Genomic DNA, 19,091 nt, shown 5'->3' with positions numbered 1-19,091 from the left:
CTATGATTTTGTGCTTTTATAATTAGAAATGTGTGAAATTTTGCCTCGATAAGCTTAAAACTCAACTAATCTGCTCTACGTTGGCTCACCATGACCTTGAATAGCAAAATCTAATCACTTTGTCCTTGACTGTGAATGTCAACAAATCCCCTCACAATGTTTCTCATATACCGTGTACCGGACACCCCAAGTGTGTAATGCCTCAGGCCACTGGGCCGAGGATAAAAATTCAAAAAGAGGAGGAAAAAAAATACAGACCTATGAATCTCAGGCATCTGTAGTGCGTCTGTACAGTTTGAAACCGGGACAGGTAGAGCTGACAAGCTAAACCTGGTGTCCTGTTGATTGTGGGGTGGGTGGGTGGGGCTGGACTCTTTGTCCAAGCGCACACAAAGATGGACTTAATGGGCAAATCTGTCATCCTCAAACTGAGGGTGTCTAATAACTATACATATAAACTACAACTAACCTCAACTAACAGTTGTTGAATGGACTCTGTGTGTTGGCTGTGTTTTCTTTGGGTTTTTTGTTTTTAGTAGTAAAAATTATTAGTTCACCAGAAACATTAAATGGAGAATCATTTGGTCTTTCTGTCAGATCACCACTTCCTACACTTCCCCGTCTATCCGCTCTTCATCCCTCTTTCTACTGAACTCTTTCTCTCGCCACTTTTAATTCCCTGCCTTCCTCTCGTCCTCATCTCTCTCTTTAGGAAACTTTGCATGGTGTTCTCCAACGACTCTCCCTCCATTTACTGCCTCCTCTATTCACTCTCTTCCACTCTCACTCACTTTAACAATCTGTTTAGCTCCCCACCACAACCCCCCCACCCTCAACCATTCACTCCCGCCATCTCTTCCCATCTCTCTCCAGCTCTGGGTCTATTCTTTCTCTACCTCGTTCTGTGTCCCCGGCCGGCTAACGGAGCGTGAGATTGGCTAATTAACGGCTGCCTGTCGGCCCTGCGAAGACAGCTGGGTTATTTGGTGAGAGTGGAGAGAAGAGAGGAGAGACTGAAGAGGAAATGAGGAGAGGAGCGAAAGCGAGTATCGTTGTGTATCTATCGCCCAACCTGATTTTAAAATAAAACTTCAAACTTGCAGTGCGCATTTTTTAGTTAGTTATCGTGTTCTACTATACACACACGAACTGGGTTAATTTGTTTAAACTATATCAATCAGTATTTTGTATCTCATGAGAAAGGCCACATGAGCAGTCTAACCAAATTAAGGCCAACGTCACATCTCCTTTTAGCGCCATTTTGGTTGCCACCACCTCCTCAGCAGTAATGTGGCACGAGCTTCCAGTGCACAGCGCTGCAGAGCATGGTTAAGTGAATATTTGTGCTTAATTTCATCTCTTGTTCCCATCACGGCAGCACTGACAAGTATAGCTGGTGTCAAGAAATGTAAACGCCACCCGACTAATGATTTAAAAAACTGTCAAAAACTAAAAAACTCAATTCTAACATAAACCACCGTCCTACACAGAGACACGCTGGAAACACTAGATGCGTTTCTGTGTTGCTCATGTGCGGCGCTCACTCATACGCTGGCACCCTAAATTGGCACTCAGTCGACAAAACCTTTGGAACCCTTCATCAGCAGGCAGTCATTTGTCCATCATGTGTCTGTCTGTGGGTTGGTGATTTGCAGGTGTGCAGTACTCAGTTTGTCAGAGGTTCTTGTCTCCAAACTGCAGAGCTGGGCGATACTTCTATGCGGATTTGTCCATACAATCATTTCTACATCATATAAACTCCAATCCTGTCTTTCTCTGGCCAGGAGACACTTTTGCAAAGGGAGGAGGTTTGGAGCGACTTTGTGGCCGTTGCTGTGGCTCCTAAATTCTTCTACTTTGCAATAATACCACTTACAGCTGATTGTTCCCTCCCAGATATTCCACAAATCTCACAAACTAAATGCAATGGTGAAGCCCTATTATAGCATCATGCTTGAATTCAGTGAGCTGTTTAGAACAATGCATTGCTTCACAAATGTTTGGAAAGGCAGACTGCACGGCTAGATGCTTGACTTTATACATCTGTGGTACTGGGACCTGCATGCAAAGATTTAGAGGTGTGACCCAATGCTTTTTCCCATACAGTGTATATTAAGTTGAAGTAAGCACCAACACCTGTATCGGCCAAACTACATAAATACATACACAAATAATCAGCTGCTGGCTACGGTAAATACCACCTATATTGATTAATTGATTGACCTACGGTCCGTACTTTCTATAAAATGTTTTGGCTGGGTCTTCTTCTAGTAAATTATACAAGCCAGTTATTAGCTTGGTAAACCTGCTATATGGTATATGCTAGAGGAGTTCATTTAAAGGAACAAACATAAATAAAAGAACTAAACACAATCAGATAATCAGGAAAAGACTGCCAGTACCGTGGTTTTATTCCAAACCGTGTTTTTAGGCCCTCGTTCTCTAAAAAAAACAAAAAAACAAACAAACTGTGGACCTGGAGGGATTGCTGGCAGACAAATGTAGGCATGATCGCTGTGCCAACAGGATTCAATATCATTTGTTTTTCCTCAGAATTACCCAAGAATTTTCACCAAAACCTTCTTGGAATAATGCAATGTTTACTTTTTACTATAAATATCTTTGTGCACTTCTATGAGACACACTACAGTAAACAGCAGTGATACAAACTACTTAGAGGAAAGCTGTTTCAAATGCAAATTTATTTTCCCAAGCTCACTGGTTAAGTTTAGTACCTTTAACAACCATCTTGGTTGGCATTTGCTAATTGTAGCCATCTAGCTTTCTTTTTGCTTGCATGCCTGATGCCTCATTTGGAAGGGGAAAGAACAGTGTGTGTCTGTACTAGTGAATCACTGAGGAATAAAGCTTTATGCCTTCCCCAGCAGGTACAGAGTGATATGCTGTTACTTAAACAATAGAATTTCAGGCTGTTAAAAACAGTGGTATCTTGTGAAAAGTGTCACATTTTTAGAGGCACTGCTTCAAAACACAAAGAAAACTATCTCTAATGGTGATGTCATCGCCCCTCCACTGACATCTAGCATGCAACATCTGACAAGTGCAGACTTCCACGAGTGCAACAACATGCCATTCATTCCTCGGGTAATGAAGGCTGCATATCCGCACGCAGCACGTCGAGTTAATGAAAAGCAAAACAACACAGGGTCAAAGACAGCGAGACAAACACACACATCAATCTTTGAGTTAGGGTAAGAAAAATCTTCCATAAACTTTAATTTACAAATGATTACACTGTCCAATTACTGTATGCCATGGAGGGTGGTACTCTTGCTTGATTAGTAAATTAGGTCTAAATTTAACTCTTAAAAGAACAAAGGATCAAAGTAATCTCAGCGCGGGGAGGAAGAGAGCATCCGATCATTATGGAATAACATCCTGTAAACCTGACATATTTGTCCACAATTAATTCTCCCGTCATCACCGGGGTCGTGAAACTCCCCACGCAGAAGGTGATGAAAGCGGTGACGGTAATTGAAATGCGATTTGAACGCCAATAATCGTGTCTGAAGTTATCCCACGCACCATCAGATTTCTGAAAAATAATTACCTACAACTCCAGCGGCTGTGTGGAGGTATCGGTGTGTGGTACTGCTAAAAACTAATCAAACACGCACAAGTTAAAAACCAACTAAAAGCTGCCACTTTCACTGCATGCACACAAGTTCAACTTAGGACTTATTATGTATTCATGATGCTTTGAGCTAAATGCTAGAACCAACCATTGACCGATGCTGGCCATTTGCTAATGGCTGATAAATGAAAATAAAAATGTAAAGAAGAGACTGGAGCTTTAACACTTTTAACGCTTTAACCCTGTTATTAGTGTTGATATTGCATAGTTTGTCCATCAGAGGGCACTCTGCAACTTTTCTGCTGGTAACTGTTGTTTTTAAGCTTGTGAGCAAACCAAAATTATTTTTTAAACCACACGGCGAGATTATCTTAACACGAACTCCCAAATAACTACACGTAGCAAATGTTACAGAAACCTGTGGCTTCCTGTGTCTCTATCAAATATTTAAATCCCCAAATATTGATATCATATATCGGTTGGCCACTAATAAATGCTAACATGAACATTAGCACTAAAGATGAAGCGCAAATACATTTTTGTAGGTTTGGGTTTAAGAACAATTTAAATACCTTTGACATTAAAGGATGTTTGAGTAAGCATTTTATAGCAGTTCATCAAACTGTAAGAGAATGATATAAACCAGACAGACTCCATGTTTGAGTCATGTGGCAAGATGGTTGAAAATGTACCACATGGTGCAGGAAACAGGAATTACAGCATGTCCATCATTATGATTAGAAGGCATCTTCTCATAGATCAGGGGTGTCCAACTCCAGGCCTCGAGGGCCTGCAGGTTTTAGATGTGTCCTTGATCCATCACAGCTGATTCAAATGACTAAATTAGCTCCTCAACATGTCCTGAAGTTCTCCAGAGGCCTGGTAATGAACTAATCATTTGATTCAGGTGTGTTGACCCAGGGTGAGATCTAAAACCTGCAGGACACCGGCCCTCGAGGCCTGGAGGTGGACACCCCTGTCATAGATGCTTTGATGATGGTAGAAGAGAAGGGCTTGTGAATGAGGAGCAGGTTAAAGAATCACCTTTAATGGGATCGTGACAGATGCATTTCTTTCTTTTGCCACCTGAATACAGTTATCCATGCGTCTAACAGGGCATCCAGTACACCTCATAGGAAGTGATTATTCATTACGCAATAATTTTGACTCATAAACAGAATTCCTACTTGGGGCGATCGTGGCGCAAGAGTTGGGAGTTCATCTTGTAATCGGAAGGTTGCCGGTTTGAGGCCCGGCTTGGACAGTCTCGGTCGTTGTGTCCCGGGGCAAGACACTTCACCCGTTGCCTACTCCTGGTGGTCAGAGGGCCCGGTGGCGCCAGTGTCCGGCAGCCTCGCCTCTGTCAGTGCGTCCCAGGGTGGCTGTGGCTACAATGTAGCTGCCATCACCAGTGTGTGAATGTGTGTGTGAATGGGTGGATGACAGGTTGTGTAAAGTGCTTTGGGGTCCTTAGGGACTAGAAAAGTGCTATACAACTACAGGCCATTTACCATTTTACTGATCAGAATTCGTCATGCACCAAAGATCAACAATCTGCAATTGGGAAGTTATCCTGTTTGAACACAAGGGTCTCCTTGGCTAGCAATTCTTACCCTAAGCTTCCAATTGGGATAAAATCTACTATTAATTAGTTGCACAATTACAGTCTACTGTGGATGACATGATAACCGATTTCAATCCTGCTCATTTGTAAAAAATATTAAAATATCTTAGACGACAGAGCGACATGATACAGGTTCCTTTGACTCATGTAACGTCGCTCCATAAATGTTGACGTAGCAACGCACTTACACGTATGGAGTCAGTAGTTTCACTAATAATGGGCTGAGTCAGCGTAACAGTGAATAGGAGCACTGAATGACTAAGCAGTGAGGAACAATGCGGGATGTTATGTACGCAATTGTGTTTCACCATGCCCGCTGTTAAAGCAAGCTCCGACAGGAGAGCCGTTTTTGGCCATCTCTAAGGAATGTACTGTTCTCTCTAACACGCACACGCACGCACACACAGACTGTTGCTCAACCTCTTCAGTAATTTCTTAGTTTCCTTCTTGTGTCACAACAATAAGCTTCAGAGTCAAGGCAGTAACAAATCACTTGTATTAGAACACACACAAACACGAGCTGTTATTATACAACTTGCTGTCGCACCCAAAAAAAGCTTTGTGTGTTTGATGTAAGGACACCTGCATAAGCTGAGATTTGGCGGTTGTCCAAACTGGGGAAACCTACACGCCACACCTTTGCTGCTGCATGTCACTCGATTCCAGTTTCCTAATTGGTCCTTTAACTTGTGTGTAATCTGTTTGTTATGGATACTTGTCCCGCTTTCGACCACTTTCGCAGACTTAAACACACCTGCCTGTCACAGTCGTTTAACCCCTAAATATAAACAGTGTTTGTGGTTAGCTAGATCACAGAAGAACTCTGGTCACATGATCATCCGCAGCGATACGTACAATGATATAACTGCACGTGTTATTACCCAGAAAAATGCCTATTTATAGCAAGCGTTCAAAGATCAAACATGAACTGATACAGCTCGGTGTTTTGTCTGTGCATTTAAATCTGTCCAACTCTCTCTAACCTTCACAGAAACTAGTCTGAGAGGAAAACAAATCCAACCAGCATGGCCAAGCTGTCTCAAATATACATTTGTTATTGACAAATTGTGCAGAAGAGCATCTCTGAATGGACAGCGTGTCAAACCTGTAAGCAGATGGGCAAAATTGGAGATTGGAAAACTGGAAAAGCGCTGCCTGGTCTGATGAGCTCTAAACTCAACTAGATGTTAAGGTCAGAATTGTATACACAACATGAAATCATGATTCCAGCCGGATAATGTGTGATGTCCCAAAACGGGTTTCGTGGGTGTGACAATAACTCCACTGTACTCAGATGGCCTCCACAGTCACCAAATCTAAATCAAATAGAGCACCTTTGGGATGTGGTGAAACAGGAAATTCACATCGTGAATATGGACCAAACCTCCGTCACCTTCTTGAATCTGTGCCATGAAGAATTAAGACAGTTGTGAAGGTAGCTAGCTTAATTCTTCATGACAAAGTGTACTAAATAAAGTGACTGGTGGGTGTATACTTCCCCTGGATGTATATAACCTGTTAGTTCATTAATAAACATGTATTTCATATATGATAAAGAACCGCTCCAGCTGTGCTACGTTAATCCGCAGCCGTAAAACGCACTCCCCCCTTCACTCCTGTTTGAGTCACATCTGCTACAACCTGCCAGCTGTTTCACAAACCCACTGCGATCGTCAGAAAACAGAAATAAATAAAAGAGGGAACAAATGAAAGCCGATCAGGTGCTGAATGAGAGCGATTTTCAGACCAAATGTTACTTGCAGAGCAAAGTGTGACTCAAAGCGCCTTCATTCATGCACAAAGTGGAACCAGATGTTGCGCTGAGAGCATGATCACCGATACAGAAATGCCCAAGTAATTCAGCCGGTTCCTACTGCCGTAGCGTTGCACAGCACACACAAATGCTGAAGTGACAAATGATTTGCAATTAGCACTGAGCCCGTTAGTTACAGTTTAACTTAAACCCCGGCCACAGGAAGCACAAATCAGGAAACGTGCGCCATCGTGATGGCAGAAAAAAAGAAAAGAAAACGAGCTTAGAGACAGTTTTTTTTTATCTCTGAAACTTCTGCCTCTTACTCTACTGAGATACTCATGATAAAAGTAAAAAAACTGAACTATTTTTACTCTGTGAAATGACAGATTTTTGCTAACTGAAGCTATTAGCTAGCTAATTAGGCGTATGTTAGTTTGAAACGGTTGAAATGTCGTCACCAGCTGACTCCTTAGTGAATCCAGGTGACTTGCTTTAACGGAAAGAGACTTCTTGACTTGATGGCCACATACAGTATTTATTCTTAAACGTTAAAACTGCCTGTCTGAGGAAGGCTAACGGCCAACAGCAGAACATAAACCATTTTATGTGCACAACATGCTTTTCCTGACTCTCTCTCCTCCTACAATGAACACATCAATATCCACGTGTAGCATCTTTATCAGCTGTCATGGAGAGGAAGGCTCCGCTCCCTGGTGCAAACCCCCCACAATCCCTGCAGCTCTACACATCTGTGTTAATGCTTACACATATGCACACCTACAAGGACACAGGCGCAAAAATAATCATGTTTGGCTGTAAAAACTGGATTAAAAAAAAAAAGAAAAGAAATTGTATTCATCTCTGTTTGTTAGCTCTGCTTGTTAAAACGCAGCATTAACTATCCATCTGTGCTTTATCAGCTCACTATGTGGATATAATATAGAAAACGCATGTTGGACGGGGCAGGAAGGACGCAAAGAGAAATCTGAGGGAAACAGTGACAGCTGGGCCGAGCGAGGTGGTGAGTTATGCGCACCGTCGTGTGATGTGTTCAAGTTAAAGAGTACAGAGTGAAGAGGAAGAGGAGGGCGTAAGATGAATGGATGTTTAGAGTGATGGAGAAAGAGAGACTGAGGAGGGGGGGGGGGGGGGGGGGGGGGCGAGGCAGACGGAGATATAGATGGACCGAGAGAAGAAAGAAGTAGTGTGTTATACTACAGATGGTTCCCACAGGAGGCATCCATTGGTGTGCTATGGGGACTTTCCAGTGTCACAGAACATTGTACATGTACAGTAATGGAAATAATAAATTCTATTTAACTTCTATTGCATATACTCATACGACCAGTTTACAGCTTAAAACATGCGACTAAAACATGTATAAATTAATAGTATGTTCAGTCTACTCTGCAGCTATCAAATGTATATTCTTAGAAATTTTAATAGTCTGCAAACAGCGTTTCAAAATAACTAAAGGGTTTGGTGTATTTACAGGCCACACAATAATCAGATTTAAAGAAAACACTTTTCTAAATGCAAAAATGAATAAATAAATAATGCACTAATCCACCCATCCATCCATTTTCATCCGCTTATCATTTTCAGAGTCGCTGGGGGGCTGGAGCCCATCCCAGATGTCACAGGGTGAGCGGCAGGGTACACCCTGGACAGGCTGCCAATGAAATGAAGTATACACACGAGCAAACTAAGGCATAAAATAGCCTTTAAGCTGTTTTCTTGGAAGGTTTTCTTACATGAGCAGGAGGCCAAAAAAAGACAGAAAAAAAACAAGACTTCTGACAGCACTTCCTGGATGAGGTAGATCTGATGTTCACGTGCAGGTGTCTTTGTGTGCGTGTGCTCAAGTGCAGTAGTGTATGAGTTAGTGTGTGTCTGTAAGCCTTTAAAGGAGCTGCACATCAACATTCTGCGGAAAAACAGACGTTATGATGGCGTCGAGTCTAATAATTAAGCTCACTGATTACTGGATTAATAATAAGACTACCAGCACTGTGTCAGTGGCTCAGAGTTTTATCATCCCAGGAATAATTTTACCGGTTCTCTCTCTCTCTCTCACACACACACACACACACACACACACACACACACACACACACACAAACAAAAAACATCAAGTGCATCATGTGGAATATTTGTATATTATTATATCATATTTATAATTGGGCAGCATTTTTCAACCAGTGGTAGCGCATCCTGCTGGGCAAAAGCAGTAGTAAAGGTGTCCTCTTTAAGTCGGGATTACACTTTCTGCGAGTCTGTTAGTGTGCACTAGGGTGCACTAGGGTCCACTAAGGACCCAATCATGGAAATTCCATCATCGGACAATAAGCCCGAGGGTTCTTGCGGATGTCCGTGTGACTGTTTGTCTGTGACCGTGTGGATTTTCTATGAGCGCACACCAGGGAGACTCAAAGTTGACCTCAAAGAAGTATAACAGACTTACTCCTTCTCTGTGTCATGGAGCAATGGAGTATAATCTAGGCCTTACTTTTCAGGCCATCGTGTCCATCTTTTATATACAGTGTATGCTTTGTGTATGGCAATTTAATTAACCACAGCCAATTTAAGACAAGGTGCAGCCGCCACAGTGGGTGGAAAGTCCTCACACTTGAAGAGACTGGAAGAAGAGAACATAACAGTGTGTTGAAGCTGTTATTGATTCATGTTCTGCTGATTAAATAATTAACCTGCCCACCAATAATTGAATTTGTATGCATGAACTCAATGACAGTCTGTGTCACAGGATTACAGATTTTGACCTGATGGTAGGAAGGCTGGGCTGTTCTTTGCAAATTCAACAAACTTGGCAAGGTTGCTGCTTTGAGTCACAGCACTGGTTAGACCACCTAACTGAAAGCAAACCCTTCATTCTGGCGTTCTGATGTGACACAATATTGTTTACCGTTTCCCCCTTTTTAACCTGTGGTTTCTCATATCAGAAGAAACTGAAACCTAACAGTACGGACCTCAAAGTCTATATGAGTGAAAGCAGCCTGCATAGAAATGTTAGTACAGTGCACCAAGTAACCAAGCCCCGAATATAAAACCACAAAGGAAAGAGAAAGAATGCAGAACTCTTAATCATCACATCATTCTTATTAAGGCTGCTGCTGACAGGTTGACAGGTGAAGAAGGCAAAGGAAACGTTTGTATGAATTTGCACATGTGGGAGCTGCAGCAGTGTCTCGATGCATGCGTGGAAAAAGATGAAAAGAGCTTGCAACAGTTGCAGATCGTGATTTATGAGTGCACGTGAGAAAACCTCACATACAGTACCTCCATATATGCTGTGTGTGTGTGTGTGCGCACTGTACCAGTCTTTGGCGAGGATCCGGAGACGCTGAGCGAGCACTCCATCTTTGCCGTTTCCCACGGATAAACGCTGCTATCGTCCGACTTGATGGCGATGGAGAAGGATGGGCCTGCAAACGCCAGCACATCGGTTCAAATGAGCTTTATTCAAGAGACATTTGACACAGACAACAAACATCAGAGAAACTCTGCTGAGATCAAAAGGGCTCGTTCAAACACAGGCTTGCTTTTAAACCTACATATACGATAATTCGGCATTCGGGTCCCTGAGGAAAGACAGTAGATGTGAGCTTGCGGGGAGAAAATATAGTTCAGCCCTCAGATGATAAATACTGCTTTAAAGTCACAGTCTGCGGGTTCTCTGATATGCTGAAATCAACAAGCAGGAAACAGCAGCACTGTAGCTAAAGCAGATGGTAGCTCAAAACCAGAGCTCGGCACCCGCTATAAATTTGTAAAAGGGAACCGCTGCTGCAAGGCTAACAAAGCCCTCAACTATAAAGATTTATAGCTACAATTTCAAGTGTGCCTTCAGTGTTGACACCTTAATGGCTTTATATTCTGCAACCCAATGAAGTTTTCAGGTTGGCTTTGGGCCGTTTCGTTAGAAAAAAGGAAAACGCTTGAGGCTCTTTCGGGTTATGTTTAAAATTAGTTTACTAACAAGTAATTTCTGCTTTTGCATGCTATGCGTCTAAGTGGAAGGAAGGAGTGAAAAGCCATTTTTTACATGTGAAACCTTTTGGAGCTGTAGATCAGGATCTCTCTCTCACATGGAGCAGAACGTAGTCTGCTTCAGAAACTGTGTCGAAGTGGAGACGGTGTTTTTCTGAAGCAGTTGGAGCATGAATGATGCACCACACACAGCACGATTTGCAAATCGGACCAATCTGGCATCACACTGACTTTGTAATAGGGAGCTGGCAGGTTAAAGACCGGCTAATGTCTTAATAGACTGCGCAAGACGTGGGAATTCTCACCTGCACCTCAGTCAGGTAAGTCTTTAAATACAGTTCAGAGTGGCAGCTAATCTGTGAGAAAAACTCTCAGTCAGGGATGAGATAAAGAAAAATATGTGTCTGGGTCTTGAACCAGGATCTAGTTTCAGATTTCGAACGTTCATCGAGTCTTGAAATCTACGAGTAGGTTCAGCAGGTCAAGGTCCACGCTAGGCCTCGATGGAAACCTCACACAGGAGCGCTTAACCTGACAGTCTGCCCGCCCCCTCACCGCTCCTCACTCTGTTCTGGATACTTTTAAAATATGTGCAGATGGTCTGCTGAATTATGAGGGTCCCTGCTGAGTTAATCCCCACAGACTCCCATGTTAAACTGCTTTGCAGCATTAAAAAGCAGTTTTAAAGCCAGGTACAAAAAATAAAAGTAAGAAAGTAAGAAAGCTACAGTCAATTTCCCCTTTTTCATGACAACTGTAAGATTTTACACAGCCTTAGGTTCTTCTTAGGCGTGTGTCCACTTTCAACGAAAGGTGGGTGCCAAGAAGAGTGTTACCTTTCTGTGCAGCTTCAAATCCAAGTTGCAATAATCTGACAAATAATACGAATTACTGTTTGGTTAATTGCCAATAAGAAGGTAAGTATATGTCCCAGAGATGCATTTACTAGCCTAGAGTGCGTTTAGCGACCATCTGCAACAATTGGTTTCAATAGCGAAACGTTTATTCCCTGACCAGCTGCCTGTACCCCACTGAGCTGTAATGAAACTTGGAAAAACTGCAAAGCAAACAGGAAACGTTGAACGCTCACCCTCAAAGTAAAAGCTGTGCCTTATTGCTGCTACCAATATTTTCCAAAAGGTAAAACTTTTATTTTGAAGGCAAAAAAGTCTCTGCTTCCAGTTTTCATCATGCTTTTCACAGTTTAGCCACCACTCGACGAGCAGGACCTGGTGGTTACTGACCGGGCTCTATTCCTCTGTGAACGGGGCTTTAGCAATCAATTTCATAGCAACCACTGGCAACCGGTCAGGAAATATAGATGTGTCCTTTGGGACCAGTTAACCCCAGATAGTTGGTAACCAGATCTAAGCCTGTGTGATTCTATGCCTGGAAACCAACACATGGAAGAATTGGGATCATCATAGAAAAAAAATAAGGATTCATTTGGATATTAGCAAACATGTAGATGGATAGAAATGATCCCTATCCTTGGACAACATAATTTGTGGTGAATTTGTGTCTTAAAGTGTAGTGCTGATTGGGTTGCAAAACAAGAAAAGTGACGTACAAATTAATTTGATCGTGTGGAGAAAAGGAAAAAAAAAAAAAAACTGCCCGGGAATAACTACAGTCGTGAGACCTTGGAGCCATTTCTCGTAAAATCTAAAATGTTCTGACAGTTTTCCCTCAGAAGTCTGCACTCCCCATGCTGTCATGAGTAGCATACTGTATAATGCATGCACTCCAGCTGCATAAACATTATGAAAATACTAAGACATGTTTAAGTCTTGCCACTGGTGATCTATATGCAAGTCCAAAGAACGCCTGGCCTTAAAATTCCTTCACGTCGCTGATGTTTGTATTAGGAAGCACGTGCTCATCACTCTGTGCCATGGATGGTCTTGTCATGAGAGGACAAATGATATGTTGGATGACACGGATTTAACTTAAAACCTTCTAATAAACGATGAATGATTGAGTTTAGGAATGTGTCCCAGTAAAGGTGGACATTAAAGTTCTCCTTTTAGCTCATTCCTCTATCTCACTCTGGGATCAGAGCCAGACTCTACTAATGAAGACTTTCACAAAAGAAAAGGTCATGTCTGAAATGGGGACATTGTTTCTTATAGAGGCCTTACTCTTGGAAAAAGATACCACTTTTTTTTCGTATACTTATATACTTCTCACTTAATTTTAACGGTTAAAATCACTTAAAGGCTGAATTATTAAACAGTGACTGTGCTGTTGAGACGTTGCATTTCCATATACCTCCTCGCAGAAGATCCCCGTGCAAGGCAGAAATACCACAGCACGTCTGAAACATTGAAGATACAGCTGGAACAATGGGAGGCTTGCCAGTTTGTGGATGCACTCGACACACACACAACAACGACGAGTGCACAGCGCTTCCGTCCCCCAAGGCGAGTGTAAGGGGTTCTTGAAAACCACTCTGCTTGAAGCTTGATCGCTGTTAGTGTGGGAGTGTGTGCGTGTGTGTTGCTCTGTGTGGGGTCAACTCAAAATGTTCAACTCGGACACACGCGCTCGAACACTTGAAAGATTACACACGCACGCAAGCAGAGAGAGAAAAGGAAAGCAGTGGTGCAGATCTTTGCAGCTGGCTGATTGGCCAAAGGGCTTCACTTTGAAGTTGTCTCAGAGAGCGAGGGAGGGAGGGAGAGACAGCAGGGGTGGTGGAAGGAACGAAGAAGGTAAAAACAGTGTGATAGAAGAAAAAAAAAAAGGGAAGTAAAGCTCAAGGGTTCCTGCCCTCCCCAGAGAAAGACAGAAGACGGTCTTCAGTTCATCTTCTCCTTTCCAATTTGCTGTCATCTTTCACTTCTTCGCTCCTGCAGCCTCAGAGCATCTCTGCTGTCACCAAACGTCTCTCGCACACGATTAAAAATGTTTCATCCAGTCTTTTAACAAAGATGTGCGACTTACTCCAGGTGGTGGCGTCTGCTTTCAAACTAAATATTATGTCCCCTGAGAAGACTTCCTAATCTTTTTGCCCACAAACAGTAACTTGAAGTTGTCATCTAAACTGTGCTTTGGATTTCCATGCTCTAATTTCCTCACGGTAGCTCATTCACTCATAAATGTAATGGTTCCTAATTTCATGGCAGCATCTTTTATCTGTATTTTTTGCATAAGCAGGTTCTACGTGTGGTTACTTATTAGCTGTATATAAAAGATGGAAGTAGCCACCATAATGTGACCTATATTTGACTTTAGCATCAAAGCTACGATCATATTTCATTTATTTATTTATTTTTTAAGAGGAAAATGTTGCTGCATGAGATGTTGGAGGACTTCGTGATCAGCTAATGCTAACAAGCAAGGTTAGCATGGTGCATTAAATGATATATGGGTGGATGACACAGACTGCTAATTAGTGCTAAGTAACATACAAATGACATACTAAAGCTTCACTCACCAAAACCGGAGAACAGACTTCTTGGACCATCTGCACCACAGAGCATATAACCGTGTTATGATGCTCCAAAAGGCATCAAAACCACAAACGCAAGTTGAGTTTACTCAGGAGAAATAGTGATGATGCTAAAGCTACTACTTTATGTTGTATACATTTATGGTTTTATCTTAATATGGGCATTTTACTTAGGAACTATGGAGACAGGCTGAGTTTTGGAAACATCCTCTAAGTGGCCATTAGACAAACTGGTGTTTTTCACATTTTTCAGCTGCGATGGTTAGCTTTTACACAGGGTTATCAATTCATATATGGAACATTACATCGCTAGATAGATACTTTATTGATCCCACGTGGGAAATCTCTGTGTTACAGATACGAAGGTTTCCAAATGATTGCTAAATTATAGATGCAGACAGATTGCCGACATGTTGCCATCAATCTGAATGAGCGTATCAATAAGCAGAACTCGAGGGGACTTAACTCAGCTGCTTGTATTCTGGTTATATAATATATGTTTCAGTCACCATATCACAAATGTTAAACCTGAAGTGAGAAGTATTGTGATAATATCACATCGCGAGGTGTCTGGTGATTCCCACCTCTAGCAACTACGTCACCATTTGTAGGGGAGTTCCTGAATTTCTCTTTCAGATCTGTGAGGTTCTGACTGGATTCTCAGTGTAAGCAGCTAATTTCTGTTTAACATGTATGCAGATAGAAATAGATTAGCAACAGACAGCCACACGTTTGTAATTTTCACTGATTTAACACAGTTAATCACTTTATTATCATTGTCCTTTCTCTAAAATTCTCCACCTTTTGTTATTGTTGACTTTCATCTTCCCTTCATCCTCTTTTTGGCAACTTTCCTTCTTCTGGTGATGCATACCTCCACGCCAACCCCCCAGCCGGCCCTGATACTGCCTCAGCTGCTCTCCACATTGTTTCCATTTCTATTTCTCTGCCTCACCCATTGCACTTTCCTCCTCCTCAGTCCACTTTACCACCTCTCTCACATTGTCTTCCTTGTTGCCTCCCTCCTTCCCTTTCTGACGCTCCTGTTTCTCCTGTCTCCTACTTCCCAGATCAAAGAAAGTTAAGTAGGCCAGTGGCTGTGGTGGGCGTCAAAGGGCTTAAGGTGTGTATCTGTGTGTGTGAGAGAGTATCTTTATCACCGCACATTTTTAGGGAATTTATGTTGCTCATTATTAACACTGTGTGGGAGGAGGATGTGTATTTATTTTGTGTAGAGGGATGTACAGAACACGGATGCTTACACATTTCTATAAATAGACAGCTACTTTGAGATTTCCAGGATAATTGCAAGGCCTTAATATTAATTTATTCGCTGGTATTTGTTCCCACTGTTATGAAAGTGAATAAGTGATCGAAAGACTAGACAACGGCTCTATTATTGATGAATTTCACTACAGTGCTCGGAAAATATTTTATCACCATTTAGCATTAAATTATGCACTTTGCATAAAGGCTGCTTTTAGGAGGTTTCATTAAATGAGACGGTGTCTTACAAAACAAATACAGCCTTAGGAGCAACACAAGTGAGAAAAAACCCACCTACGAGTAAAAGGGCGCAATTAGGGTGGAGGTTTAACATGAACTCTGTCATCCTGTGCTAAACAGAGGAGCAGCTGCTGGTTCTTTAGTGTTTTTTCGACTCTAAATTCACATGTAAAGTTTATCTCAAAGCATAAACTCAGGCCTCCTCAGCAAACACACAGTGACGTCCTCCAGGGTGACTGAAATGAAACTCTGCTGCTAAGTTTTAACAGCCGCTTTGAGCCCCTTCAGTCACTGCAGTGGCAGACGTACGCTTGAAATCAAGAGTTTTCTGTACAGGCAGCAATCAGAGTTATGTCTCACCTGCCATCTGATTGCCTGTTGTAAATCGCTCTCTAAGGGTCCTGTTCTGACCTCTTGCATTTTTGCCATTTCATCAAACTTGAGCATGAACTCCTGTTTCAAAATGATTCAGCTTTCACAACGAGAATCAGCTCTGGTAATAAGAGGTGGGTCTTCAGAATTTGAGACCAAATAGCAGGCGTCAGAGCCTTCAGCGTCCAAGCCAGGAGCATGCTCTTTGGGTTTTCTTCATCCTTGTTTATATTCACAGGGCTGTCCACAGTGAATCCATCCCGCAGGACAGATTTAATGTAGATCCTCTGCTGTAATGTTCTGAAGTAACTGAGGAAGGACATTTGACTGAGATGGCCAGAACTGTAGCGTGTGTCGGCACACAGCCCACTGAAAACAAAGGGCTTATTTTGGCCACACTAACACAGTCTTCCTTAGGGACTGCAGTTTCACTTGAAAAAGAGAAACCTGGATCCTAGTATGTTTCATAATTATCTAACATTATTCTAAAATCTTGCAATCAGACTTTTACAAACATCATAGCACAGAAAGCACCCTCCTGAAGATAACGGATACCAGCCTGAATACAGATTCAGGCAAACTGAGTACCCTGGTAATGTTAGCATTCAATACTGTACATCCTAACACACCATCTGACAGGTTAGAAAATTTGATTGGGTCCTACAGGGCGATCGTGGCTCAAGAGTTGGGAGGCCGCCTTGTAATCGGAAGGTTGCCGGTTTGAGCCCCGGCTTGGACAGTCTCGGTCGTTGGGTCCTTGGGCAAGACACTTCACCCGTTGCCTACTGGTGGTGGTCAGAGGGCCCGGTGGCACCAGCGTCCGGCAGCCTCGCCTCTGTCAGTGCATCCCAGGGTGGCTGTGGCTACAATGTAGCTGCCATCACCAGTGTGTGAATGTGTGTGTGAATGGGTGGATGACTGGATATGTAAAGCGCTTTGGGGTCCTTAGGGACTAGTAAAGCGCTATACAAAATACAGACCATTTACCATTTACAGGGAGTGTTCATGCATGGTATACGATCATACTCTCAAGGTAGGGATTATTTATTCTGTCTCCATTGATGCTTATGAATCAGACAAAAACGTAACGCCATGTGGAGTCCAGCAGGGATCAATCCTTGGTCCCCTTTTGTTTGATCTTTTAGTGATACTTTCAGGTATACAAGGCAGGTTAACATATCTATGCAGATGATACCCTGATCTATCTGGCTCTCTACTAAATGATTCCTATTGATTCATTACATTTGTCTCTTGGGGCACTGAAGACTTCAACCTATGTGAAAAAACTTGGTATAATGATGGTTGACAACCTTAGTTTTGCTAACCATATTTTGGCTTTAGCTACATCTAGCTAAACTGATTAACTTAAGAAGTTATTATTTCATTTTTGTTCTTGGATTCGATCGTGTAAAGCTTGTTGACTGTAATGTTTAAAAACAGGCTATATAATTTATATAAACGCCTTTCATAGCCTAACCACATGGTCTACTCGCCAGATTTGGCTCCATATTACTTTAGCCTCTTCTCTAAAGAGAAAACAACTTTGGACATGCAGTGCGCATCGCAGACATACAGTACAAGGGTTAGAACAAGAGAAACCTACAACCAGCAGCCATTGTAAAAGTGTTGCAGGCTGCCCAATGACGCAACCTTGAAGGGGAGATCGTCAGAAAACCACTTCAGATAGAGGAGGGTGGAAATTTTGGAAAACTCACCATTTTCCAGGAAGTTTATCCTGATTTTATTTGATTCTGAGCTGCTGGCTTTAGTCCAAGCCTGTCCCGGCTGCTGTTTCGTCCATGCAGTGACGTCACACCAGTAGTAACCTCTGTCGGACAGCTGGACACCTGCCAGGCGAAACCGAAACTCTGCCGCACCCGACTTGGTCAGAACCAGATTGTCTCTGAGTAAGCAGTCAAAAGAAATTGTTTTATATGTCTCAATATAAAACAAGAAACTGCAGTTTGTTACTTAAATGTGTTCATGTGTACCTCCTGTTTGGGTCTGTGGCTCCTCCGTGCTGTACGACATTGTCCGGGCTGAGAGTCATGATGGTCCTCACGGTGCTGTCCAAGCTGTCCTGAGACTGGATGAGCACAGAGTACCCCGCATCACCAATGTTCTGAGTGGTGACACTGCAGCCCAATTCAAAGGTAGAGCCTCCTACTGATGCCTCACGGATGCGTTTAGCCACCACATTCACAATCGGACCTGGAAATAGAAGCGGCCGTTCAATCATTTAGTTCTAAGAAGAGCGTCATTCAAACCATCACAGACAGGGGGAAGTCCCCACCATTGACAGGGGTCAACGGGAAGTGATAAGTACTTAGACTATGAACTGTGACTCATTCAAAGCAGACCCATACACACATACACGCGCAGCACACTGCAATTACATCACAGCCCAATCAGCTAAATTATGGTCACCAAGTTCAACATGTAGATCTCAAATAGGGAGGAAGTGAATGTCTGTGTCTGTGTGTGTGTGTGTGTGTGTGTGTGTGTGTGTGTGTGTGTGTGTGTGTGTGTACTGTGACAGTGAAGCTGAGACAAAAGGAGGTCTGTTGTGGGATTCTTCTGTAAAGTCTATAAACGATATGGACACATTAACATTTATTCATGAAACTCAGCAGTGAAGCTACTGTGGCAGCCTGGCAGTGCATGAGTAGTTTTCTGAATCACGAATCTGAGTTTGGATTTTCTGTATTTCTTCCAAAAACACCTCATTAAGTATCTCACTGACCGGGCACATTTGTGCACGCACACAGGCAGGTAT

General features: G+C 42.6%; 1 protein-coding gene across 1 annotated transcript in view; it reads right to left on the bottom strand.

The window, feature by feature from the left end:
• The window catches only part of ptgfrnb (prostaglandin F2 receptor inhibitor b), a 76,064-nt gene that overhangs the window by 18,752 nt on the left and 38,221 nt on the right, over window positions 1–19,091 (bottom strand). Inside the window, exons 9-11 of the mRNA XM_004573839.6 lie at window positions 18,307–18,526; window positions 18,031–18,218; window positions 10,311–10,418 (exon numbers count right to left, since the gene is read on the bottom strand). Coding sequence (XP_004573896.1) covers window positions 10,311–10,418; window positions 18,031–18,218; window positions 18,307–18,526 — 516 coding nt within the window. The remainder of the gene's footprint in view (window positions 1–10,310; window positions 10,419–18,030; window positions 18,219–18,306; window positions 18,527–19,091) is intronic.

Source organism: Maylandia zebra, linkage group LG23 (genome assembly GCF_041146795.1).
Source record: "Maylandia zebra isolate NMK-2024a linkage group LG23, Mzebra_GT3a, whole genome shotgun sequence".
In the NCBI taxonomy this organism is placed as follows: Eukaryota; Metazoa; Chordata; class Actinopteri; order Cichliformes; family Cichlidae; genus Maylandia; species Maylandia zebra.
The sequence above is the reverse complement of the archived record's forward strand: the minus strand, read 5'-3'. Positions and strand labels throughout refer to the sequence as shown.